At 41.4% G+C, this 26,461-nt stretch overlaps 1 protein-coding gene across 1 annotated transcript in view; it reads right to left on the reverse strand.

Annotated features, from left to right (window-relative positions):
- The window catches only part of LOC125679680 (glutamate--cysteine ligase regulatory subunit-like), a 71,796-nt gene that overhangs the window by 13,356 nt on the left and 31,979 nt on the right, over positions 1–26,461 (reverse strand). The window contains exons 2-6 of the mRNA XM_048919096.2: positions 9,573–9,709; positions 9,133–9,198; positions 1,169–1,250; positions 954–1,013; positions 583–788 (exon numbers count right to left, since the gene is read on the reverse strand). Of these exons, the coding sequence (XP_048775053.2) occupies positions 583–788; positions 954–1,013; positions 1,169–1,250; positions 9,133–9,198; positions 9,573–9,686 (528 nt within the window). The 5' untranslated portion in view covers positions 9,687–9,709. The remainder of the gene's footprint in view (positions 1–582; positions 789–953; positions 1,014–1,168; positions 1,251–9,132; positions 9,199–9,572; positions 9,710–26,461) is intronic.

The raw sequence follows: 26,461 nt of genomic DNA on the forward strand, positions 1-26,461 counted from the left end.
AACCAATCCTCAACATAGTAGTATAAATGTTCTCTTCTCCAGATGTTAAGCATTGAAAACAATCAGTGCCCTGTTTGACAGATCTGCTTTTTTTCCGACAATACATATAAAATTATATGAATTTAAAAAAAAAAAATATCACCTGCCTGCCTGGTCAGTTTCAAAAACTAGACCCGGGGGAGGGGAAACAAACATTCTTTTAATTGTGGCCCAGGGCATGTGAATGTCAACAGGAAATCAAAGAATTAATGGACAAACCCTGTAGTCTAAACCTTTCTTCTTTAGCTGTATGTATACCCAGTGACCTTAATAAATGTACCATGCATTAAGTAGAATTTTTAGTGAGGATTTACTTTTGGCATTATTAGCGAGAGTGACAAGGTCGCTAAAATTGAACATCTCTAACAAATTATTCCATATCTAAGGTAATAGTTACCTTTCCTGTAATTATAAAAGTCGCTAAAATTAGCTTTCTCACTAGATACATGTATATATACCCATTTTTATGGGGAAATCCCTTAATTTGTGTCTCACTAAAACTTCCACTTATACAATATGAATTGTGTTACACACGATGTGTACCTTGGCCCAGTTGTACAGTTCTTCAAGTTGCTCTTTATCCAAGTCTGCTATTCCAAGAGAAAGAACTTTTTCTTCTTCCACCATCTCCTCCAGCAACTTCCAATATGGCTGAATCACTGACAAGCTGAGGTCCTTCTCCTCCTCCTCTAACTCTGGGAGAGCCAGCAACACAGTCTCAATGAAAGTGATATTCAACTCGGCTAACACTGTAAAAGAAATCACTTCCATCATCAGCATTGTTCTGCTGGTCATCAACATTACCCTGAAGAAATTACTTGTAAATTCACTCATTGTGCTCTTAGTATACTTCTAAATGTAATAACATAAACTGTACATTTCTTATATCAAAGGAAAAACACACCCTCACTAACCCTTTTCTATTCCCTCTTTGATTGTAACAGGAGGCAATGATTTACACAGGAATACTTTGACTGAAATAAGGCATTGGAATATACATGTAAATACAAATGGAACTAATGATGCAGTATTTCCTAAAAATTCCCTAAATTTATCAAATGAAATCATTTATTTTTATTTTTGCAACAGATGCTGTGACATCCAATAAGAATATGCTTTTATCCATTACCTGTCACTTTTAAGTCGCCTCTTTCCTCCGCCGGCAGTGGTTCAATAAATTTTGTGCACCTACACTCCAAGTTGGTTTCATACTGCAAGAACAGAGACACTGAGTGCAATTATGCCAATCTGATACTGCTATTTGTTATTATAAATGCCCCAGATGGTTAAAGAAGTTGGAAAAAGAGCAAGTTATTATCATGAGTAATGTTTTAACTGAATGTAAGAACCGTGAACCTTTTAAAGCTATTTATCATTTCATGCAAACCCAATTTTGGCAGAACATAACTTTTAACACATCTCATAAACATAAAGACTTACGAACAAAACTTTCCATTTTAATACTTTCACTTCAAAGAGCACTCTAATGTTCATCTCGCATTAGATAACCCCAAGTTTTCAGGAACATTCAAGCATCAGATAACCCCAAGTTTTCAGGAACATTCAAGCATCATATAACCCCATGTTTACAGGAATATTCTAGCATTAGATAACCCCATGTTTACAGGAATATTCTAGCATCAGATAACCCCCATGTTTACAGGAATATTCAAGCATTAAATAACCCCATGTTTACAGGAATATTCTAGCATTAGATAACCCCATGTTTACAGGAATATTCAAGCATCAGATAACCCCATGTTTACAGGAATATTCTAGCATCAGATAACCCCCATGTTTACAGGAATATTCAAGCATTAAATAACCCCATGTTTACAGGAATATTCTAGCATTAGATAACCCCATGTTTACAGGAATATTCTAGCATCAGATAACCCCATGTTTACAGGAATATTCTAGCATCAGATAACCTCATGTTTACAGGAATATCAAAGCATCAGATAACCCCATGTTTACAGGAATATTCAAACATCAGATAACCCCATGTTTACAGGAACATTCTAGCATTAGATAACCCCATGTTTACAAGAATATTCAAACATCAGATAGCACCATGTTTACAGGAATATTCTAGCATTAGATAACCCCATGTTTACAGAAATATTCTAGCATCAGATAACCCCATGTTTACAGGAAAATTCTTTGATCTCTGGTTAAAGGTCCAGCTGGGAGAAACTAAAGGTAACAACCACATGGATGAATACTCAATTGATCTTTTAAAAGATGCAACTGCTGGACATATGCCCCCCCCCCCCCCATTGAAAAAGTAGCTTAAGTGTTTGGCATATATTTCAAGTAAAGTACGACATTGAATTTAAATGCTTGACATTACTGGAATTGCTGCCATTGTTGGTTGGAGTCACTATGAGTTACGAGTCTTTACACATTCTCAGCGCTTCTTATTGATTACCTTAAAACCCATTTCAAAAGCTTCAAAACCCAGGAAAAATAGAATAGTTTCAACCAAACACTTTTCCAAGAATAACATATAAAAGAAAGTGTTGTGCGAAAACTTAATCAAATTAAATAAAGTAAATGTAATTTCTATAAAAGCACAAGGCACTCAAAGAGACAACATTAAGATTTAAAGAAAATATTGTACTTTTATAGTGAACTTTTACCCATACAAACACTTTGTCAAACAAGATGGTCCTCACTTTGATATTGAGGGAGGAGTTAACTGAACAAATTATGTACCCTCCAGATAACAATAATTCTCAAATAAAGGGTAAAATCTCCTGCAAGAGAAGTTAATTCAGCTATCATAAGGTGTTTTTCTTATTTAACAAGCATTGCTTTATCTATAGGCTGTTTGTAACTCGTAATATGTATGACTATCCTGTTTTTCTGCGTGTTATAATCATGTAATCAACAACAATCTTCCCTGCCCCACGCACACAAAGGTCGTCAGATCAATGACTCACCTAAAGTATGTGTACAATAACATGTAGTAATAACTTTTAGTCATTGACCTAGCTATCAAAGATTGAATGTTACATACTTATAATTCGTAGACAACTGTGGGTGAGGACCTTCAACATTAAATCTATAATTGGTGATGCATTTGAAATGTTTCGTAAGATGAGAAGTCACATGCATGTAATGCATGTAGATATTAATTTCCAGCAGGTCACACAGGAGTCGACACAGGATAAGTACCCTAGTTTATCTCTATCTTTGAGTCCATGATTCATTTTGAGAAACTTCGGAAATGAACTACTCACACACTCTACACACCTTCAGTTCTATGAAAAGCATTCGTGTATATTCAAATTAAGGGGCATGATACCATGGCTATCCTGTTGTTGCTTAGGGAATTTAAGAGCACTTGATTCTTGATGTTCTATATATAAAAAAAACTTGAACTTATTGCATTTACCTACATATAGGGCTAAAAAAATCAGTACCAACAGTCAACGATAAATCACATTCTGCACAAAAAAGTTAATATATATGTAAGTCATGTTCGCTTCGTGGAACCCAAGACAAACCTACATTTAACCTATGTAGTAACTATTCTTTTCTCTAACATCATAAGACAGAACATGAAGAGAAATGTATATATATATAAAAAACAAAACAACCCCCCCCCAAAAAAAAACAACCAGTTCAACTACCAGCATAAAATTACTGATGTAATGTTAAAAGTATTGCTACTTGAGAGATCTGGAGTTCTTGAAAACTTCTGAATTTCCAAACCAAAGGGGCTGTCAAGAGTATTATCATCTTCAGTCATAGGGATCACCAACAATCTTAGAATCAAAGGGATTCCTATTGTTCAATATATTAGGGGAATTCTAATTCCTTCGCAATATTTTGTGAACAAGTGAAGATAACAAACAGTGATCAATCTCATAAATCCTATAAAGAATACAAAATCAAGAGATGGCAAACACGGACCCCTGGACATACCAGTGGTAGGATCAGGTGCCTAGGAGGAGTAGGCATCCCCTGTTGAATGGTCACACCAGCTGTGAGGCCTATACTTTCAAGGCTTGATCAGGTAAACAAAGTCATCCTTAGTCAAAATAATGTACACTCTGGAAAGAGTTCTATATCTTCATCTAGCTTAATGTTTCTGTGGATTATTAAGTGAAGTGGCAGATTTAGTGGGGGGCCTGTCCCCATCCCCCCCCCCCACCCACCCACAAATTTAGAAATAATGTGAGTAAAATTCCAGATTTGTCACCCAAAATGGATGAGTGTTTTGGCTATTACTTGACTTTCACTTGTGCCCCACCCCCTTTTTTTTTTAGGAAATCCTGGGGCCCACTGAAATGGGTTTGTCAAGTGGAAGGAAGAGAATAATTGTTTCAACAACAGTGGACAAGAAAAACTAAAATTGTCAAAACATGTCTTTGAACAATTCATTTCATTGTACCAAGTTTTCTCTTTTGGTTCCTGCAGGAAACTGAAGGTCCTGCCAATGTAACGTCCTAACAATATCTATCATCCTGCTTGTTGGTAAAAGTTTTCAGAAACTTTGGAGGTCTTTCACTTTTTATGTCATTAAGCATGACCAGCACCATGACAAGAAAGTCATAATGAAAAAGCAAATGAAACGATGCGCTTAGAGTTCTTTATTCTAAGGTATTAAAATTCCCTTTGATTAGAATATATTGTAACAGGATGGGTAAAGCACTAGCTGGACTGGCATTGAAATGCACCTCCTACAAACCATGCAGGTGCTTGCCAAACAGATTTACAAGGCCAATGGGCCCATCCCTATGGCATTTTTGCCCCATTCTACATAAAATTTCTTATTTGTTTTCTAGCATGTTTAAGGAACAAAATTGTAATAAGAAGGGAAGTGTTGAAAGGACTAGGATTCAAACCCATATGAACAATGTGAGTGCAAGTTATTTAACTGAACTACCAGACCAATGTACACAATGACGGCATCACTGTTACACTATTAAGCAAAAATTGGCAAATTAATTAATCCAAATCTCTGATGTTAATGAATCATTATGGTCTTCTTGGGTACAGTATCACATTAAAATCTACATAAACCTGGCAAAACAGGGTGAAAATGCAAATTACCAGGCTGGAATTCAATCTATACAGTCAGGTGCTTTACCAATTGAGCCATCTTGCCACTAGTAATTGAACCCATCTGACTGCCACATTCCTTCCTTCTTAAATGTCTTCACAATCTTGAATTAAGACATCAACCCAGGATCTTTATCCCCTGGCAGGCATTTTCACCTTGTCAGTTTCAGAGGCTGGTCTATGGCATCAAATGTAACAGGGGGGGAGAAAATGCAACAGACCTGACCGGGATTTGAACCTGGGTCCCCTGAATCTCTAGTCAGGTGTTCTACCAATTAAGCTATCTGGTCACCGGCGATCGAACCCGTCTGACCACCACATAACAGTAACGTAGCTGCAATAAGGCCAAGATAAATAAATTGTGTGTTTCCGGTTCCCCGACCGACCCTAAAATATTTGAGTCGACCCTTAAAAATTTATCCGCCGATATATATTCCGGAAGTAAACAATTCCGGTTTCACTATTAGAAATCCTAATTTTGATGACTTGCTTGTTTGAGAAAATACATATATATCCTATACGCAAATGGCAGCGTGCTTGCCAAGCACATTGCTGGCAACAGGGCTCGCGCTGCCCATCGCATTTTGCGATTTTTCAGGAGGGAAATGCGACACGGACATTTCGTATTTTAGATATTTCGGCGCCATCTTGAATGTCAGCTGTTTGCATCCAAACAGCCTCGGGGCTGTTTTACCTGTGCAGAATGAATGTGGATACCCTGTCGCATGGAAACAATAAGACTTAGGGGCGTCTTGTTTATTTAGCAGTTTACACAAGACAAAGGGTTGATCCTCTATGTGCAGGTAGGTGTGAATAAAATTAACTGTGCACGTGCGAGTTGCCTACATATCGTAATACACTGTATACTGGGGAGATACCCCGAGTCATGTCATTACTGGGGAGCTACCTATTTTGGACTAGGTCAGTTACTAATAAATGGAGGAATGTTGGGAAATTGCATCATTCTTGAGGTCTTTGGAAAATGGTCATAAGGAAACACAAAATTGTAGGTTCTTCTGAAATTGCTATGCTATCATCTTTTGACTTCACATCATCTTAATCCATTTAAAATTTATTTCAGACTTCCTGAAGCCCCTTCTCCACATGAGATTCACTAAAGGACCACCTTGTCATTCTGGATTTCAAGATGAAAACAGGATTCTTAAGAGAATTCTTTGAGTAATGTGATGTGTTAAACTATGATGATGTGTCATGTTTACAGAAATTAATCTTCAGTAACTTTGTCATCAGTCACTTTTTCTGAGTATTATATGTCATTTACACTAATAACATAATTAATAAACATAAAGAAACTCATTTCTTGTCTTTATTTAATATAGCCAGTTATAGGCTATGAAATACTCCTAAATTTTTCTGGTGTGAAATAGAATTAAGTCAACTTAGCCAAAAACAGTATTTGAAAATAAAACCATGATTGTGCTGAAATGCCATCTAGACTGACTGAAAGGCAATCTGCTGAAATACAATTTTCACTATATTATAATAATAGTGATTTATGATAAAAGTTAATCAAAGCTATGTTGTATATATTGTGTAAGAATAAGAAGAGACATATATATATGATATGTTGTATATGCCTCTTGAATAATACACATGAACTATAGATCTAACAGTAAACGTATAGGAGTCGATGCACGCACGCCAGGTTGCGACTCAAAATTGTGGTCCAGTGTGAGCCCTGTGACAGGCAATTACAATAGGAAAATGTAAACATCAAGAGGGAGAAAACTTTATGACTACGGTAAAAAACAATGAATCATTGTTTAGAATTTTTGAGATGCATCATGAAGGACTGTCCATCTGAATGGCCAAAACACTGCAAAACTACAATATTATGCTGGCCAGTAAACAACATTCCAAAAAACACAGAGCCGTTAGAGGTTCAGGGCAGTAGTTCTGTTGATGATTTAGCCGGATTTGAAATATAATATTATTTAGAGTTTATATGTGAACCGGATGTTGACCCTTCATAATACATAGGGTTGTTAGTGGCAGTGAAACATCTCGGGATCTTCAAAAACTACTTCTCAAAGTTGAATTTTAAACGATAAAATGTTGAAATAAAATAAAATGTTTTTCCTACCTACCTACCCTATTGTTTTCCAGGTTGGAATAGGAAACAGACTATTTATTTATCTTGGCCTAATGTAGCCCTCTCTGATTTTTTTTTTTAAGGAGAGGGCTACAACTCCTTAGGATCTCCGTAATGGTGCAAATGCGGGAGTGATTCACTCCCGCAACATTTGCACTCATTCTAAACATTTCCTGACTTTCTTTACGTAAATAAAATGATATTCTATGTTTCTTAGTCAATGTATAAATTTCCAACCTGCAACTTAAGATTTGTGAGGCTCTATTCTACCGTTTTCAACAATTTCGATAAATTCCAATTTCTCGATTCATATTTGTGCACCATGTTTGATGTACTGAAGTATAAACTTCCAATTGTCAAGTCATTTGCATATGCCATATAAGGTAGTATTTACATCAATTGACAAGTATGGAGGCGAAAGCTATTTCGTCGGTATTGAAAAGGTTTGAATTTAATATGAAGTTAAAAACCGAACAGCAGAGTGTAAATTCTTTCTGCAACAATATGATTTTCCTTTCTTTGTCGAAGTGGTTCGAGTAACTACATTTTCGCGCTGATTGTCAATGTTTAGGTTTTTCATTAGATCCACCTACGAGATCTCGCGATAACAAGCATGGCGGAGCAGACGAAGAATTTTGCATGCTGTACATTGTATCTAATGAAAAACACCTTTATTAGACATGCCCGAGCACAAAGTTGGTACTCCTTTTGGTGTAAACAACATTTGGGACTAATACACAGAGATTATTATCGGTTATTCATAAAATTATTTTGCACCATTACGGAGATCCTATGGAATTGTAGCCCTATCCCGAAAAATTAAAAATTAAAAAAAAATTGGATAGGGCTACATTGTTGCAGCTAAACAGTAACGGAGAAAACGCAACGGACCAGACAAGGATTCAAACCCGGGCCCTCTGAATCTCTAGTCAGGTGCTCTACCAACTGAACTTTCTGGGTAGCAGGTCATTCCGTCCCACAGTCGGTCCGTCCCTAGTCGATCCGTCCCTAGACAGTCCGTCCCATGGTCGATTCGGCCCATTTTGCTTAGTCGATCCGGCCCCTCCAATTTTTTTATCAAAGATATAATAAATGAATAATTACTTAAGACAAAGGGACATTTTTGCATATATATTGCAGTTAGTTATCAAAATTAGATAACTGGCGATGGTGTTTAGTAGATTTATAGCGCAGACTGCACAGTAGGGCCCCTGCTATTAGATAACTGCCGAAGTTAGACGTGTAAATAAAATTGTTTATTCAGGATTTATAATTTTTGTTTCAAGTGCGATGGTTATGAAAATGTGTGCTCATTAATTATTGTAGAAACATCGTTATTTAAATATGTATAGCAATCAATGTAAATGTGTGTCCCCTGTCCACTGATCATTGTGAAAACACCTGAGTGAAAACAGTTTTATAACTGCATTGTTGTGCAACCTTTGATCATTAATTACGAGCTTACAGTAACCTAACTATTCTTTGTATTGAAAATGAAGCCCATTTTATCGAATATTGTGATGTGTATAATGATCTTTGAAAAAGCTGTCAAATATCAAAACAGCATATTATTGTCATCCTACCTGATGACAGAAGATATCAGCGGCACACACACCATGAAGATAAAATACGCAAATGAATTAAACCAATTCAGTACTGTAAATAGCTTGGAAAAAAGTAATTATTTTTTCTGGGCCGGATCGACTAGGGGACGTATTAACTAGGGGACGGATAGTCTAGGGACGGATCGGTAATGGGACGAATCGACTAAGGGACGGATTGATAATGGGACAGAACGTCTAGAAAGCAACTTTCTGGCCACCACACTGGGAATTGTATATTGATGTCACGTGGCAGATGTGAATCAAAAATCTTATTTCTATGAATCTACATGTATATAATCTCACCTGAAGTGCAGTTTTGTCAGCAGTTTCCAAAAATCCTTTCAATGAGGCATCAATACATTCGGCAATCTGAAAATATCACCATCAACACTTTAAAAGCATTGATTCTTCCAAATGTATTATTTACAAATTCAACTATTTACATGATTTACACACGGGCACTGGAAGTTAATGTAAATATATAGTATGTACATATACTCAATGACGCGACATGCTGGGATTCTTACATATTGAGCGAATGACATTACAATATTTATCCCGAAATTGTCCAGTTAAACTTCTTCGAATTCATTAATTTCTCCGTAATACTCATGATAATTCAATTTCATGATTTTTGAGTAGGGCCTAGCTCAGCAGTCCAGTCACGAGGATGTATATAATCTAGGTCCGCTTCGTCTCGCCAACCTAAGGAAATGTAAACAGACACGACTAATTACTTATACCTCTGCAGTGGCTCCGTGATTTGGGTGTCGCTTCAGTCTGTTCCAGTTCACAATATTTCCGCTGTGGACAACTAAATTTGATACTTTAGGGATAACAGGGATCTCTTCCGTCATTTTTGCTAGTAACCACGATGAACCTGGTCAATGGGAAGCTTGAAATCACCTAATGTCGAGATCGTTGGCGTAAAACGTTTAAATAACGCCCGTTATGAACTAGGTCAATATCTAGAATACAGCATGTATAAACTTTTTCTCTATCATTCATGTTTATTTTAACTCAGAACATGCATATAAACGTAATCAATCCTATCTATTATTTCTTCCGAAAGACTATCTGAACTGAAGTTTGACCTAAATTATTACATGTACTGTGTAAGCTAGGTGTCTGTAAAAATTAAGCATATATCTATCTAGATTTTTAGGACGTTTAAGTTTTAGAACATGCATGTCATCAAGTTTCAAAGATAAAAAAGAAAGGGGGGGGGGGGATCCCACTGTAACTTGCGTATGAATTCCTGTAAAAGTATGAGATAACAGTATGTACATGCAAATAGGTCAATAAAAAACTTGATTCAGCTAGGTATTCGTTTACTGCACAATAAAACTAAATAGGCATAAAGTGGAGAAGACTATCTATTGCATGTATATGTGGAGAGAAAGGGTCATCAGTTTATATTTAAAAAAAATAGATTTTTTTTAATTATTATTTAAACCATGCCATATCGGGTGCAAAATATTTTCTTTTATTTGAGCTTACAATTTCATTCTGCCAGATACTGTAAGGTAACATATAAGCCTACTCCTTTACAATATGCACTCAGGAAATTACTATTTCCATATATTGTCTCTGTGATTTATTGTATGTACATGTAGTATTGTAAGGTCAGTCTAGCAGATTCCAAGGTCAGTCTGCCAGATCCCCTAATGAAATATCACTTATACATGTACATCATTATGCTATACACATTACAGTTTCCATACAATAGTTCTGTCACCTATAGTATGTATTATTATAAGGGGAGTCTGGCAGATTTCAAGGTCACTCTATCAGATCCCCTAATGAAAGGTCACTTATACACCATACTGTCTCTGTCACCTATAGTATGTATTATTAAAAGGTCAGTCTAGCAGATTCCAAGGTCAGTCTGTCAGATCCCCTCGTGAAAGGTCACATACACCATACAATTATCCATACGATATTTCTGTCACCTATTGTATGTATTATGATAAGGTCAGTCTAGCAGACTCCCAGGTCAGTCTGCCACATCCCCTAATAAAAGGTCACTTATACACTGCGAATTCCCGGGGCTTCCCCGCCTGGTCCCCACCAGGAATTCGTCCTAGACACCCACTGGGGGCCTCGATTAAGGCGGCCCCCAGACCCCCTACCTCATAAAGTTGTGTCCCCTGTAACCGCAATTCCTAGATCCGCCCATGATTATCGTTTGGTTACTTGAGTTCCATAAACATTTGCTATCATTGACTGACAGATGAAATTGTTGGGGACTTGAAGACTAATGGGGAGTAATGTAGTGTAATGAGATTGTTCAAAAACTTGGTTCGCCCATTAAATTTAATTTCTCCTTGGACCTTGCTTATTTAAAAATATTACGGTTGTGTGCGACATTGAAGGTAATTCCACTCTTCTTGAATTATAGGTTCAACCTTATATATGATTGTTAATTTTTCAAATAATTCATCTTAGTAACAAATAAAAAACGATAAAATAAGTATGTTGCGGTATTAATAAAATTGTTATCAATTAGTACACATGTTACAAGAAATGCGCTAAAATCGGGGCCCTAATTTTAACACCATTTACAGTCACAGAGAGATCAAAATGGATTCGCCCGGTGCGCACAAGCCTCCTACCTGATGCCATAGCCGAAAACCGCGTGAAAATCGCTTCTCTAATGAGTTTTAGGCGTTTAATTGAATATTAGTGACAACAATGCAATTTTTCTATTGTGACGTCACAGTCGTCTCCTAGATGTGCGAACAATGGTAACTAGGAGGAATTGAGTGGGGTTCTTTGAATCCTCGTATTTCCTTTATTTTTGGCGCAATTTCGTACTTGAAACAATCGATCGACAGGGAATTTTATGCTCCATCGGGTGGTACCATTCATTTTGGGGAGCGACGCACGAATCGGTATGCTATCTAGTGGAGTTGTAGCTAAAGTGCCTTAGTAACCTAAGTGTGTGGGCTGTGTAGAGAATATTCCCCGCGCCCAGGCGAAAGCAGTGGCCTGTAAAAACGGGCATGTGACGTGTGCGGTATGCATGGGCGTAGGTGCCTGGCATGAAATATCAATGAATGTAGGAGGCGAATGCCGAGATTATTGAGATAGATGAGGACACCCCCAAAATACCACTCCGGAAATGCGCTAAAATCGGGGATCTAATTTTAACGCCATTTACAGTCACAGAGAGATCAAAATGGATTCGTTCGGAGCGCACAAGCCTTCTAGCTGATGCCATAGCCGAAAACCGCGTAAAAATCGCTTTTCTAATGAGTTTTAGGCGTTTAATTGAAAATAAGTGACAACAATGCAATTTTTCTATTGTGACGTCACAGTCGTCTCCTAGATGTGCGAACAATGGTAACTAGGAGGAATTGAGTGGGGTTCTTTGAATCCTCGTATTTCCTTTATTTTTGGCGCAATTTCGTACTTGAAACACTCAATCGACAGGGAATTTTATGCTCTATCGGGTGGTACCATTCATTGTAGGAAGTGACGCACGAATCGGTATGCTATCTAGCGGAGTTGTAGGTAAAGTGCCTTAGTAACCTAAGTGTGTGGGCTGTGTAGAGAATATTCCCCGCGCCCAGGCGAAAGCAGTGGCCTGTAAAAACGGGCATGTGACGTGTGCGGTATGCATGGGCGTAGGTGCCTGGCATGAAATATCAATGAATGTAGGAGGCGAATGCCGAGATTATTGAGATAGATGAGGACACCCCCAAAATACCACACCGGAAATGCGCTAAAATTGGGGCCCTAATTCTAACGCCATTTACATTCACAGAGAGATCAAAATGGATTCGCCCGGTGCGCACAAGCCTTCTACCTGATGCCATAGCCGAAAACCGCGTGAAAATCGCTTCTCTAATGAGTTTTAGGCGTTTAATTGAAAATAAGTGACAACAATGCAATTTTTCTATTGTGACGTCACAGTCGTCTCCTAGATGTGCGAACAATGGTAACTAGGAGGAATTGAGTGGGGTTCTTTGAATCCTCGTATTTCCTTTATTTTTGGCGCAATTTCGTACTTGAAACACTCAATCGACAGGGAATTTTATGCTCTATCGGGTGGTACCATTCATTGTGGGAAGTGACGCACGAATCGGTATGCTATCTAGCGGAGTTGTAGGTACAGTGCCTTAGTAACCTAAGTGTGTGGGCTGTGTAGAGAATATTCCCCGCGCCCAGGCGAAAGCAGTGGCCTGTAAAAACGGGCATGTGACGTGTGCGGTATGCATGGGCGTAGGTGCCTGGCATGAAATATCAATGAATGTAGGAGGCGAATGCCGAGATTATTGAGATAGATGAGGACACCCCCAAAATACCACTCCGGAAATGCGCTAAAATCGGGGATCTAATTTTAACGCCATTTACAGTCACAGAGAGATCAAAATGGATTCGTTCGGAGCGCACAAGCCTCCTAGCTGATGCCATAGCCGAAAACCGCGTGAAAATCGCTTTTCTAATGAGTTTTAGGCGTTTAATTGAAAATAAGTGATAACAATGCAATTTTTCTATTGTGACGTCACAGTCGTCTCCTAGATGTGCGAACAATGGTAACTAGGAGGAATTGAGTGGGGTTCTTTGAATCCTCGTATTTCCTTTATTTTTGGCGCAATTTCGTACTTGAAACACTCAATCGACAGGGAATTTTATGCTCTATCGGGTGGTACCATTCATTGTGGGAAGTGACGCACGAATCGGTATGCTATCTAGCGGAGTTGTAGGTACAGTGCCTTAGTAACCTAAGTGTGTGGGCTGTGTAGAGAATATTCCCCGCGCCCAGGCGAAAGCAGTGGCCTGTAAAAACGGGCATGTGACGTGTGCGGTATGCATGGGCGTAGGTGCCTGGCATGAAATATCAATGAATGTAGGAGGCGAATGCCGAGATTATTGAGATAGATGAGGACACCCCCAAAATACCAATCCGGAAATGCGCTAAAATCGGGGATCTAATTTTAACGCCATTTACAGTCACAGAGAGATCAAAATGGATTCGTTCGGAGCGCACAAGCCTCCTAGCTGATGCCATAGCCGAAAACCGCGTGAAAATCGCTTTTCTAATGAGTTTTAGGCGTTTAATTGAAAATAAGTGATAACAATGCAATTTTTCTATTGTGACGTCACAGTCGTCTCCTAGATGTGCGAACAATGGTAACTAGGAGGAATTGAGTGGGGTTCTTTGAATCCTCGTATTTCCTTTATTTTTGGCGCAATTTCGTACTTGAAACACTCAATCGACAGGGAATTTTATGCTCTATCGGGTGGTACCATTCATTGTGGGAAATGACGCACAAATCGGTATGCTATCTAGCGGAGTTGTAGGTACAGTGCCTTAGTAACATAAGTGTGTGGGCTGTGTAGAGAATATTCCCCGCGCCCAGGCGAAAGCAGTGACCTGTAAAAACGGGCATGTGACGTGTGCGGTATGCATGGGCGTAGGTGCCTGGCATGAAATATCAATGAATGTAGAAGGCGAATGCCGAGATTATTGAGATAGATGAGGACACCCCCAAAATACCACTCCGGAAATGCGCTAAAATCGGGGATCTAATTTTAACGCCATTTACAGTCACAGAGAGATCAAAATGGATTCGTTCGGAGCGCACAAGCCTCCTAGCTGATGCCATAGCCGAAAACCGCGTGAAAATCGCTTTTCTAATGAGTTTTAGGCGTTTAATTGAAAATAAGTGATAACAATGCAATTTTTCTATTGTGACGTCACAGTCGTCTCCTAGATGTGCGAACAATGGTAACTAGGAGGAATTGAGTGGGGTTCTTTGAATCCTCCTATTTCCTTTATTTTTGGCGCAATTTCGTACTTGAAACACTCAATCGACAGGGAATTTTATGCTCTATCGGGTGGTACCATTCATTGTGGGAAATGACGCACGAATCGGTATGCTATCTAGCGGAGTTGTAGGTACAGTGCCTTAGTAACCTAAGTGTGTGGGCTGTGTAGAGAATATTCCCCGCGCCCAGGCGAAAGCAGTGACCTGTAAAAACGGGCATGTGACGTGTGCGGTATGCATGGGCGTAGGTGCCTGGCATGAAATATCAATGAATGTAGAAGGCGAATGCCGAGATTATTGAGATAGATGAGGACACCCCCAAAATACCACTCCGGAAATGCGCTAAAATCGGGGATCTAATTTTAACGCCATTTACAGTCACAGAGAGATCAAAATGGATTCGTTCGGAGCGCACAAGCCTCCTAGCTGATGCCATAGCCGAAAACCGCGTGAAAATTGCTTTTCTAATGAGTTTTAGGCGTTTAATTGAAAATAAGTGATAACAATGCAATTTTTCTATTGTGACGTCACAGTCGTCTCCTAGATGTGCGAACAATGGTAACTAGGAGGAATTGAGTGGGGTTCTTTGAATCCTCGTATGTCCTTTATTTTTGGCGCAATTTCATACTTGCAACACTCAATCGACAGGGAATTTTATGCTCTATCGGGTGGTACCATTCATTGTGGGAAGTGACGCACGAATCGGTATGCTATCTAGCGGAGTTGTAGGTAAAGTGCCTTAGTAACCTAAGTGTGTGGGCTGTGTAGAGAATATTCCCCGCGCCCAGGCGAAAGCAGTGGCCTGTAAAAACGGGCATGTGACGTGTGCGGTATGCATGGGCGTAGGTGCCTGGCATGAAATATCAATGAATGTAGAAGGCGAATGCCGAGATTATTGAGATAGATGAGGACACCCCCAAAATACCACTCCGGAAATGCGCTAAAATCGGGGCCCTAATTTTAACGCCATTTACAGTCACAGAGAGATCAAAATGGATTCGTTCGGAGCGCACAAGCCTCCTAGCTGATGCCATAGCCGAAAACCGCGTGAAAATTGCTTTTCTAATGAGTTTTAGGCGTTTAATTGAAAATAAGTGATAACAATGCAATTTTTCTATTGTGACGTCACAGTCGTCTCCTAGATGTGCGAACAATGGTAACTAGGAGGAATTGAGTGGGGTTCTTTGAATCCTCGTATGTCCTTTATTTTTGGCGCAATTTCGTACTTGCAACACTCAATCGACAGGGAATTTTATGCTCTATCGGGTGGTACCATTCATTGTGGGAAGTGACGCACGAATCGGTATGCTATCTAGCGGAGTTGTAGGTAAAGTGCCTTAGAAACCTAAGTGTGTGGGCTGTGTAGAGAATATTCCCCGCGCCCAGGCGAAAGCAGTGGCCTGTAAAAACGGGCATGTGACGTGTGCGGTATGCATGGGCGTAGGTGCCTGGCATGAAATATCAATGAATGTAGAAGGCGAATGCCGAGATTATTGAGATAGATGAGGACACCCCCAAAATACCACTCCGGAAATGCGCTAAAATCGGGGATCTAATTTTAACGCCATTTACAGTCACAGAGAGATCAAAATGGATTCGTTCGGAGCGCACAAGCCTCCTAGCTGATGCCATAGCCGAAAACCGCGTGAAAATTGCTTTTCTAATGAGTTTTAGGCGTTTAATTGAAAATAAGTGATAACAATGCAATTTTTCTATTGTGACGTCACAGTCGTCTCCTAGATGTGCGAACAATGGTAACTAGGAGGAATTGAGTGGGGTTCTTTGAATCCTCGTATGTCCTTTATTTTTGGCGCAATTTCGTACTTGCAACACTCAATCGACAGGGAATTTTATGCTCTATCGGGTGGTACCATTCATTGTGGGAAGTGACGCACGAATCGGTATGCTATCTAGCGGAGTTGTAGGTAAAGTGCCTTAGTAACCTAAGTGTGTGGGCTGTGTAGAGAATATTCCCCGCGCCCAGGCGAAAGCAGTGGCCTGTAAAAACGGGCATGTGACGTGTGCGGTATGCATGGGCGTAGGTGCCTGGCATGAAATATCAATGAATGTAGAAGGCGAATGCCGAGATTATTGAGATAGATGAGGACACCCCCAAAATACCACTCCGGAAATGCGCTAAAATCGGGGCCCTAATTTTAACGCCATTTACAGTCACAGAGAGATCAAAATGGATTCGTTCGGAGCGCACAAGCCTCCTAGCTGATGCCATAGCCGAAAACCGCGTGAAAATTGCTTTTCTAATGAGTTTTAGGCGTTTAATTGAAAATAAGTGATAACAATGCAATTTTTCTATTGTGACGTCACAGTCGTCTCCTAGATGTGCGAACAATGGTAACTAGGAGGAATTGAGTGGGGTTCTTTGAATCCTCGTATGTCCTTTATTTTTGGCGCAATTTCATACTTGCAACACTCAATCGACAGGGAATTTTATGCTCTATCGGGTGGTACCATTCATTGTGGGAAGTGACGCACGAATCGGTATGCTATCTAGCGGAGTTGTAGGTAAAGTGCCTTAGTAACCTAAGTGTGTGGGCTGTGTAGAGAATATTCCCCGCGCCCAGGCGAAAGCAGTGGCCTGTAAAAACGGGCATGTGACGTGTGCGGTATGCATGGGCGTAGGTGCCTGGCATGAAATATCAATGAATGTAGAAGGCGAATGCCGAGATTATTGAGATAGATGAGGACACCCCCAAAATACCACTCCGGAAATGCGCTAAAATCGGGGCCCTAATTTTAACGCCATTTACAGTCACAGAGAGATCAAAATGGATTCGTTCGGAGCGCACAAGCCTCCTAGCTGATGCCATAGCCGAAAACCGCGTGAAAATTGCTTTTCTAATGAGTTTTAGGCGTTTAATTGAAAATAAGTGATAACAATGCAATTTTTCTATTGTGACGTCACAGTCGTCTCCTAGATGTGCGAACAATGGTAACTAGGAGGAATTGAGTGGGGTTCTTTGAATCCTCGTATGTCCTTTATTTTTGGCGCAATTTCGTACTTGCAACACTCAATCGACAGGGAATTTTATGCTCTATCGGGTGGTACCATTCATTGTGGGAAGTGACGCACGAATCGGTATGCTATCTAGCGGAGTTGTAGGTAAAGTGCCTTAGAAACCTAAGTGTGTGGGCTGTGTAGAGAATATTCCCCGCGCCCAGGCGAAAGCAGTGGCCTGTAAAAACGGGCATGTGACGTGTGCGGTATGCATGGGCGTAGGTGCCTGGCATGAAATATCAATGAATGTAGAAGGCGAATGCCGAGATTATTGAGATAGATGAGGACACCCCCAAAATACCACTCCGGAAATGCGCTAAAATCGGGGATCTAATTTTAACGCCATTTACAGTCACAGAGAGATCAAAATGGATTCGTTCGGAGCGCACAAGCCTCCTAGCTGATGCCATAGCCGAAAACCGCGTGAAAATCGCTTTTCTAATGAGTTTTAGGCGTTTAATTGAAAATAAGTGATAACAATGCAATTTTTCTATTGTGACGTCACAGTCGTCTCCTAGATGTGCGAACAATGGTAACTAGGAGGAATTGAGTGGGGTTCTTTGAATCCTCCTATTTCCTTTATTTTTGGCGCAATTTCGTACTTGAAACACTCAATCGACAGGGAATTTTATGCTCTATCGGGTGGTACCATTCATTGTGGGAAATGACGCACGAATCGGTATGCTATCTAGCGGAGTTGTAGGTACAGTGCCTTAGTAACCTAAGTGTGTGGGCTGTGTAGAGAATATTCCCCGCGCCCAGGCGAAAGCAGTGACCTGTAAAAACGGGCATGTGACGTGTGCGGTATGCATGGGCGTAGGTGCCTGGCATGAAATATCAATGAATGTAGAAGGCGAATGCCGAGATTATTGAGATAGATGAGGACACCCCCAAAATACCACTCCGGAAATGCGCTAAAATCGGGGCCCTAATTTTAACGCCATTTACAGTCACAGAGAGATCAAAATGGATTCGTTCGGAGCGCACAAGCCTCCTAGCTGATGCCATAGCCGAAAACCGCGTGAAAATTGCTTTTCTAATGAGTTTTAGGCGTTTAATTGAAAATAAGTGATAACAATGCAATTTTTCTATTGTGACGTCACAGTCGTCTCCTAGATGTGCGAACAATGGTAACTAGGAGGAATTGAGTGGGGTTCTTTGAATCCTCGTATGTCCTTTATTTTTGGCGCAATTTCGTACTTGCAACACTCAATCGACAGGGAATTTTATGCTCTATCGGGTGGTACCATTCATTGTGGGAAGTGACGCACGAATCGGTATGCTATCTAGCGGAGTTGTAGGTAAAGTGCCTTAGAAACCTAAGTGTGTGGGCTGTGTAGAGAATATTCCCCGCGCCCAGGCGAAAGCAGTGGCCTGTAAAAACGGGCATGTGACGTGTGCGGTATGCATGGGCGTAGGTGCCTGGCATGAAATATCAATGAATGTAGAAGGCGAATGCCGAGATTATTGAGATAGATGAGGACACCCCCAAAATACCACTCCGGAAATGCGCTAAAATCGGGGCCCTAATTTTAACGCCATTTACAGTCACAGAGAGATCAAAATGGATTCGTTCGGAGCGCACAAGCCTCCTAGCTGATGCCATAGCCGAAAACCGCGTGAAAATCGCTTTTCTAATGAGTTTTAGGCGTTTAATTGAAAATAAGTGATAACAATGCAATTTTTCTATTGTGACGTCACAGTCGTCTCCTAGATGTGCGAACAATGGTAACTAGGAGGAATTGAGTGGGGTTCTTTGAATCCTCGTATGTCCTTTATTTTTGGCGCAATTTCGTACTTGCAACACTCAATCGACAGGGAATTTTATGCTCTATCGGGTGGTACCATTCATTGTGGGAAGTGACGCACGAATCGGTATGCTATCTAGCGGAGTTGTAGGTAAAGTGCCTTAGTAACCTAAGTGTGTGGGCTGTGTAGAGAATATTCCCCGCGCCCAGGCGAAAGCAGTGGCCTGTAAAAACGGGCATGTGACGTGTGCGGTATGCATGGGCGTAGGTGCCTGGCATGAAATATCAATGAATGTAGAAGGCGAATGCCGAGATTATTGAGATAGATGAGGACACCCCCAAAATACCACTCCGGAAATGCGCTAAAATCGGGGCCCTAATTTTAACGCCATTTACAGTCACAGAGAGATCAAAATGGATTCGTTCGGAGAGCACAAGCCTCCTAGCTGATGCCATAGCCGAAAACCGCGTGAAAATCGCTTTTCTAATGAGTTTTAGGCGTTTAATTGAAAATAAGTGATAACAATGCAATTTTTCTATTGTGACGTCACAGTCGTCTCCTAGATGTGCGAACAATGGTAACTAGGAGGAATTGAGTTGGGTTCTTTGAATCCTCGTATTTCCTTTATTTTTGGCGCAATTTCGTACTTGAAACACTCAATCGACAGGGAATTTTATGCTCTATCGGGTGGTACCATTCATTGTGGGAAGTGACGCACGAATCGGTATGCTATCTAGCGGAGTTGTAGGTACAGTGCCTTAGTAACCTAAGTGTGTGGGCTGTGTAGAGAATATTCCCCGCGCCCAGGCGAAAGCAGTGGCCTGTAAAAACGGGCATGTGACGTGTGCGGTATGCATGGGCGTAGGTGCCTGGCATGAAATATCAATGAATGTAGGAGGCGAATGCCGAGATTATTGCGATAGATGAGGACACCCCCAAAATACCACACCGGAAATGCGCTAAAATCGGGGATCTAATTTTAACGCCATTTACAGTCACAGAGAGATCAAAATGGATTCGTTCGGAGCGCACAGGCCTTCTAGCTGATGCCATAGCCGAAAACCGCGTGAAAATCGTTTTTCTAATGAGTTTTAGGCGTTTAATTGAAAATAAGTGATAACAATGCAATTTTTCTATTGTGACGTCACAGTCGTCTCCTAGATGTGCGAACAATGGTAACTAGGAGGAATTGAGTGGGGTTCTTTGAATCCTCGTATTTCCTTTATTTTTGGCGCAATTTCGTACTTGAAACACTCAATCGACAGGGAATTTTATGCTCTATCGGGTGGTACCATTCATTGTGGGAAGTGACGCACGAATCGGTATGCTATCTAGCGGAGTTGTAGGTAAAGTGCCTTAGTAACCTAAGTGTGTGGGCTGTGTAGAGAATATTCCCCGCGCCCAGGCGAAAGCAGTGGCCTGTAAAAACGGGCATGTGACGTGTGCGGTATGCATGGGCGTAGGTGCCTGGCATGAAATATCAATGAATGTAGGAGGCGAATGCCGAGATTATTGAGATAGATGAGGACACCCCCAAAATACCACACCGGAAATGCGCTAAAATCGGGGCCCTAATTTTAACGCCATTTACAGTCACAGAGAGATCAAAATGGATTCGTTCGGAGCGCACAAGCCTCCTAGCTGATGCCATAGCCGAAAACCGCGTGAAAATCGCTTTTCTAATGAGTTTTAGGCGTTTAATTGAAAATAAGTGATAACAATGCAATTTTTCTATTGTGACGTCACAGTCGTCTCCTAGATGTGCGAACAATGGTAACTAGGAGGAATTGAGTGGGGTTCTTTGAATCCTCGTATTTCCTTTATTTTTGGCGCAATTTCGTACTTGAAACACTCAATCGACAGGGAATTTTATGCTCTATCGGGTGGTACCATTCATTGTGGGAAGTGACGCACGAATCGGTATGCTATCTAGCGGAGTTGTAGGTAAAGTGCCTTAGTAACCTAAGTGTGTGGGCTGTGTAGAGAATATTCCCCGCGCCCAGGCGAAAGCAGTGGCCTGTAAAAACGGGCATGTGACGTGTGCGGTATGCATGGGCGTAGGTGCCTGGCATGAAATATCAATGAATGTAGGAGGCGAATGCCGAGATTATTGAGATAGATGAGGACACCCCCAAAATACCACACCGGAAATGCGCTAAAATCGGGGCCCTAATTTTAACGCCATTTACAGTCACAGAGAAATCAAAATGGATTCGTTCGGAGCGCACAAGCCTCCTAGCTGATGCCATAGCCGAAAACCGCGTGAAAATCGCTTTTCTAATGAGTTTTAGGCGTTTAATTGAAAATAAGTGATAACAATGCAATTTTTCTATTGTGACGTCACAGTCGTCTCCTAGATGTGCGAACAATGGTAACTAGGAGGAATTGAGTGGGGTTCTTTGAATCCTCGTATTTCCTTTATTTTTGGCGCAATTTCGTACTTGAAACACTCAATCGACAGGGAATTTTATGCTCTATCGGGTGGTACCATTCATTGTGGGAAGTGACGCACGAATCGGTATGCTATCTAGCGGAGTTGTAGGTACAGTGCCTTAGTAACCTAAGTGTGTGGGCTGTGTAGAGAATATTCCCCGCGCCCAGGCGAAAGCAGTGGCCTGTAAAAACGGGCATGTGACGTGTGCGGTATGCATGGGCGTAGGTGCCTGGCATGAAATATCAATGAATGTAGGAGGCGAATGCCGAGATTATTGAGATAGATGAGGACACCCCCAAAATACCACACCGGAAATGCGCTAAAATCGGGGCCCTAATTTTAACGCCATTTACAGTCACAGAGAAATCAAAATGGATTCGTTCGGAGCGCACAAGCCTCCTAGCTGATGCCATAGCCGAAAACCGCGTGAAAATCGCTTTTCTAATGAGTTTTAGGCGTTTAATTGAAAATAAGTGATAACAATGCAATTTTTCTATTGTGACGTCACAGTCGTCTCCTAGATGTGCGAACAATGGTAACTAGGAGGAATTGAGTGGGGTTCTTTGAATCCTCGTATTTCCTTTATTTTTGGCGCAATTTCGTACTTGAAACACTCAATCGACAGGGAATTTTATGCTCTATCGGGTGGTACCATTCATTGTGGGAAGTGACGCACGAATCGGTATGCTATCTAGCGGAGTTGTAGGTACAGTGCCTTAGTAACCTAAGTGTGTGGGCTGTGTAGAGAATATTCCCCGCGCCCAGGCGAAAGCAGTGGCCTGTAAAAACGGGCATGTGACGTGTGCGGTATGCATGGGCGTAGGTGCCTGGCATGAAATATCAATGAATGTAGGAGGCGAATGCCGAGATTATTGAGATAGATGAGGACACCCCCAAAATACCACACCGGAAATGCGCTAAAATCGGGGCCCTAATTTTAACGCCATTTACAGTCACAGAGAAATCAAAATGGATTCGTTCGGAGCGCACAAGCCTCCTAGCTGATGCCATAGCCGAAAACCGCGTGAAAATCGCTTTTCTAATGAGTTTTAGGCGTTTAATTGAAAATAAGTGATAACAATGCAATTTTTCTATTGTGACGTCACAGTCGTCTCCTAGATGTGCGAACAATGGTAACTAGGAGGAATTGAGTGGGGTTCTTTGAATCCTCGTATTTCCTTTATTTTTGGCGCAATTTCGTACTTGAAACACTCAATCGACAGGGAATTTTATGCTCTATCGGGTGGTACCATTCATTGTGGGAAGTGACGCACGAATCGGTATGCTATCTAGCGGAGTTGTAGGTAAAGTGCCTTAGTAACCTAAGTGTGTGGGCTGTGTAGAGAATATTCCCCGCGCCCAGGCGAAAGCAGTGGCCTGTAAAAACGGGCATGTGACGTGTGCGGTATGCATGGGCGTAGGTGCCTGGCATGAAATATCAATGAATGTAGAAGGCGAATGCCGAGATTATTGAGATAGATGAGGACACCCCCAAAATACCACTCCGGAAATGCGCTAAAATCGGGGCCCTAATTTTAACGCCATTTACAGTCACAGAGAGATCAAAATGGATTCGTTCGGAGCGCACAAGCCTCCTAGCTGATGCCATAGCCGAAAACCGCGTGAAAATCGCTTTTCTAATGAGTTTTAGGCGTTTAATTGAAAATAAGTGATAACAATGCAATTTTTCTATTGTGACGTCACAGTCGTCTCCTAGATGTGCGAACAATGGTAACTAGGAGGAATTGAGTGGGGTTCTTTGAATCCTCGTATTTCCTTTATTTTTGGCGCAATTTCGTACTTGAAACACTCAATCGACAGGGAATTTTATGCTCTATCGGGTGGTACCATTCATTGTGGGAAGTGACGCACGAATCGGTATGCTATCTAGCGGAGTTGTAGGTAAAGTGCCTTAGTAACCTAAGTGTGTGGGCTGTGTAGAGAATATTCCCAGCGCCCAGGGGAAAGCAGTGGCCTGTAAAAACGGGCATGTGACGTGTGCGGTATGCATGGGCGTAGGTGCCTGGCATGAAATATCAATGAATGTAGGAGGCGAATGCCGAGATTATTGCGATAGATGAGCACACCCCCAAAATACCACACCGGAAATGCGCTAAAATCGGGGCCCTAATTTTAACGCCATTTAAAGTCACAGAGAAATCAAAATGGATTCGTTCGGTGCGCACAAGCCTCCTAGCTGATGCCATAGCCGAAAACCGCGTGAAAATCGCTTTTCTAATGAGTTTTAGGCGTTTAATTGAAAATAAGTGATAACAATGCAATTTTTCTATTGTGACGTCACAGTCGTCTCCTAGATGTGCGAACAATGGTAACTAGGAGGAATTGAGTGGAATTCTTTGAATCCTCGTATTTCCTTTATTTTTGGCGCAATTTCGTACTTGAAACACTCAATCGACAGGGAATTTTATGCTCTATCGGGTGGTACCATTCATTGTGGGAAGTGACGCACGAATCGGTATGCTATCTAGCGGAGTTGTAGGTACAGTGCCTTAGTAACCTAAGTGTGTGGGCTGTGTAGAGAATATTCCCAGCGCCCAGGGGAAAGCAGTGGCCTGTAAAAACGGGCATGTGACGTGTGCGGTATGCATGGGCGTAGGTGCCTGGCATGAAATATCAATGAATGTAGGAGGCGAATGCCGAGATTATTGCGATAGATGAGCACACCCCCAAAATACCACACCGGAAATGCGCTAAAATCGGGGCCCTAATTTTAACGCCATTTAAAGTCACAGAGAGATCAAAATGGATTCGTTCGGTTCGCGAAAGCCTCCTAGCTGATGCCATAGCCGAAAACCGCGTGAAAATCGCTTTTCTAATGAGTTTTAGGCGTTTAATTGAAAATAAGTGATAACAATGCAATTTTTCTATTGTGACGTCACAGTCGTCTCCTAGATGTGCGAACAATGGTAACTAGGAGGAATTGAGTGGGGTTCTTTGAATCCTCGTATTTCCTTTATTTTTGGCGCAATTTCGTACTTGAAACACTCAATCGACAGGGAATTGTATGCTCTATCGGGTGGTACCATTCATTGTGGGAAGTGACGCACGAATCGGTATGCTATCTAGCGGAGTTGTAGGTAAAGTGCCTTAGTAACCTAAGTGTGTGGGCTGTGTAGAGAATATTCCCAGCCCCCAGGGGAAAGCAGTGACCTGTAAAAACGGGCATGTGACGTGTGCGGTATGCATGGGCGTAGGTGCCTGGCATGAAATATCAATGAATGTAGGAGGCGAATGCCGAGATTATTGCGATAGATGAGCACACCCCCAAAATACCACACCGGAAATGCGCTAAAATCGGGGCCCTAATTTTAACGCCATTTAAAGTCACAGAGAGATCAAAATGGATTCGTTCGGTGCGCACAAGCCTTCTAGCTGATGCCATAGCAGAAAACCGCGTGAAAATCGCTTTTTCTAATGAGTTTTAGGCGTTTAATTGAAAATAAGTGATAACAATGCAATTTTTCTATTGTGACGTCACAGTCGTCTCCTAGATGTGCGAACAATGGTAACTAGGAGGAATTGAGTGGAATTCTTTGAATCCTCGTATTTCCTTTATTTTTGGCGCAATTTCGTACTTGAAACACTCAATCGACAGGGAATTGTATGCTCTATCGGGTGGTACCATTCATTGTGGGAAGTGACGCACGAATCGGTATGCTATCTAGCGGAGTTGTAGGTAAAGTGCCTTAGTAACCTAAGTGTGTGGGCTGTGTAGAGAATATTCCCAGCGCCCAGGGGAAAGCAGTGGCCTGTAAAAACGGGCATGTGACGTGTGCGGTATGCATGGGCGTAGGTGCCTGGCATGAAATATCAATGAATGTAGGAGGCGAATGCCGAGATTATTGCGATAGATGAGCACACCCCCAAAATACCACACCGGAAATGCGCTAAAATCGGGGCCCTAATTTTAACGCCATTTAAAGTCACAGAGAGATCAAAATGGCTTCGTTCGGTGCGCAAAAGCCTCCTAGCTGATGCCATAGCCGAAAACCGCGTGAAAATCGCTTTTCTAATGAGTTTTAGGCGTTTAATTGAAAATAAGTGATAACAATGCAATTTTTCTATTGTGACGTCACAGTCGTCTCCTAGATGTGCGAACAATGGTAACTAGGAGGAATTGAGTGGGGTTCTTTGAATCCTCGTATTTCCTTTATTTTTGGCGCAATTTCGTACTTGAAACACTCAATCGACAGGGAATTGTATGCTCTATCGGGTGGTACCATTCATTGTGGGAAGTGACGCACGAATCGGTATGCTATCTAGCGGAGTTGTAGGTAAAGTGCCTTAGTAACCTAAGTGTGTGGGCTGTGTAGAGAATATTCCCAGCGCCCAGGGGAAAGCAGTGGCCTGTAAAAACGGGCATGTGACGTGTGCGGTATGCATGGGCGTAGGTGCCTGGCATGAAATATCAATGAATGTAGGAGGCGAATGCCGAGATTATTGCGATAGATGAGCACACCCCCAAAATACCACACCGGAAATGCGCTAAAATCGGGGCCCTAATTTTAACGCCATTTAAAGTCACAGAGAGATCAAAATGGATTCGTTCGGTGCGCAAAAGCCTCCTAGCTGATGCCATAGCCGAAAACCGCGTGAAAATCGCTTTTCTAATGAGTTTTAGGCGTTTAATTGAAA

Source organism: Ostrea edulis, chromosome 2 (genome assembly GCF_947568905.1).
Source record: "Ostrea edulis chromosome 2, xbOstEdul1.1, whole genome shotgun sequence".
Classification (NCBI taxonomy): Eukaryota; Metazoa; Mollusca; class Bivalvia; order Ostreida; family Ostreidae; genus Ostrea; species Ostrea edulis.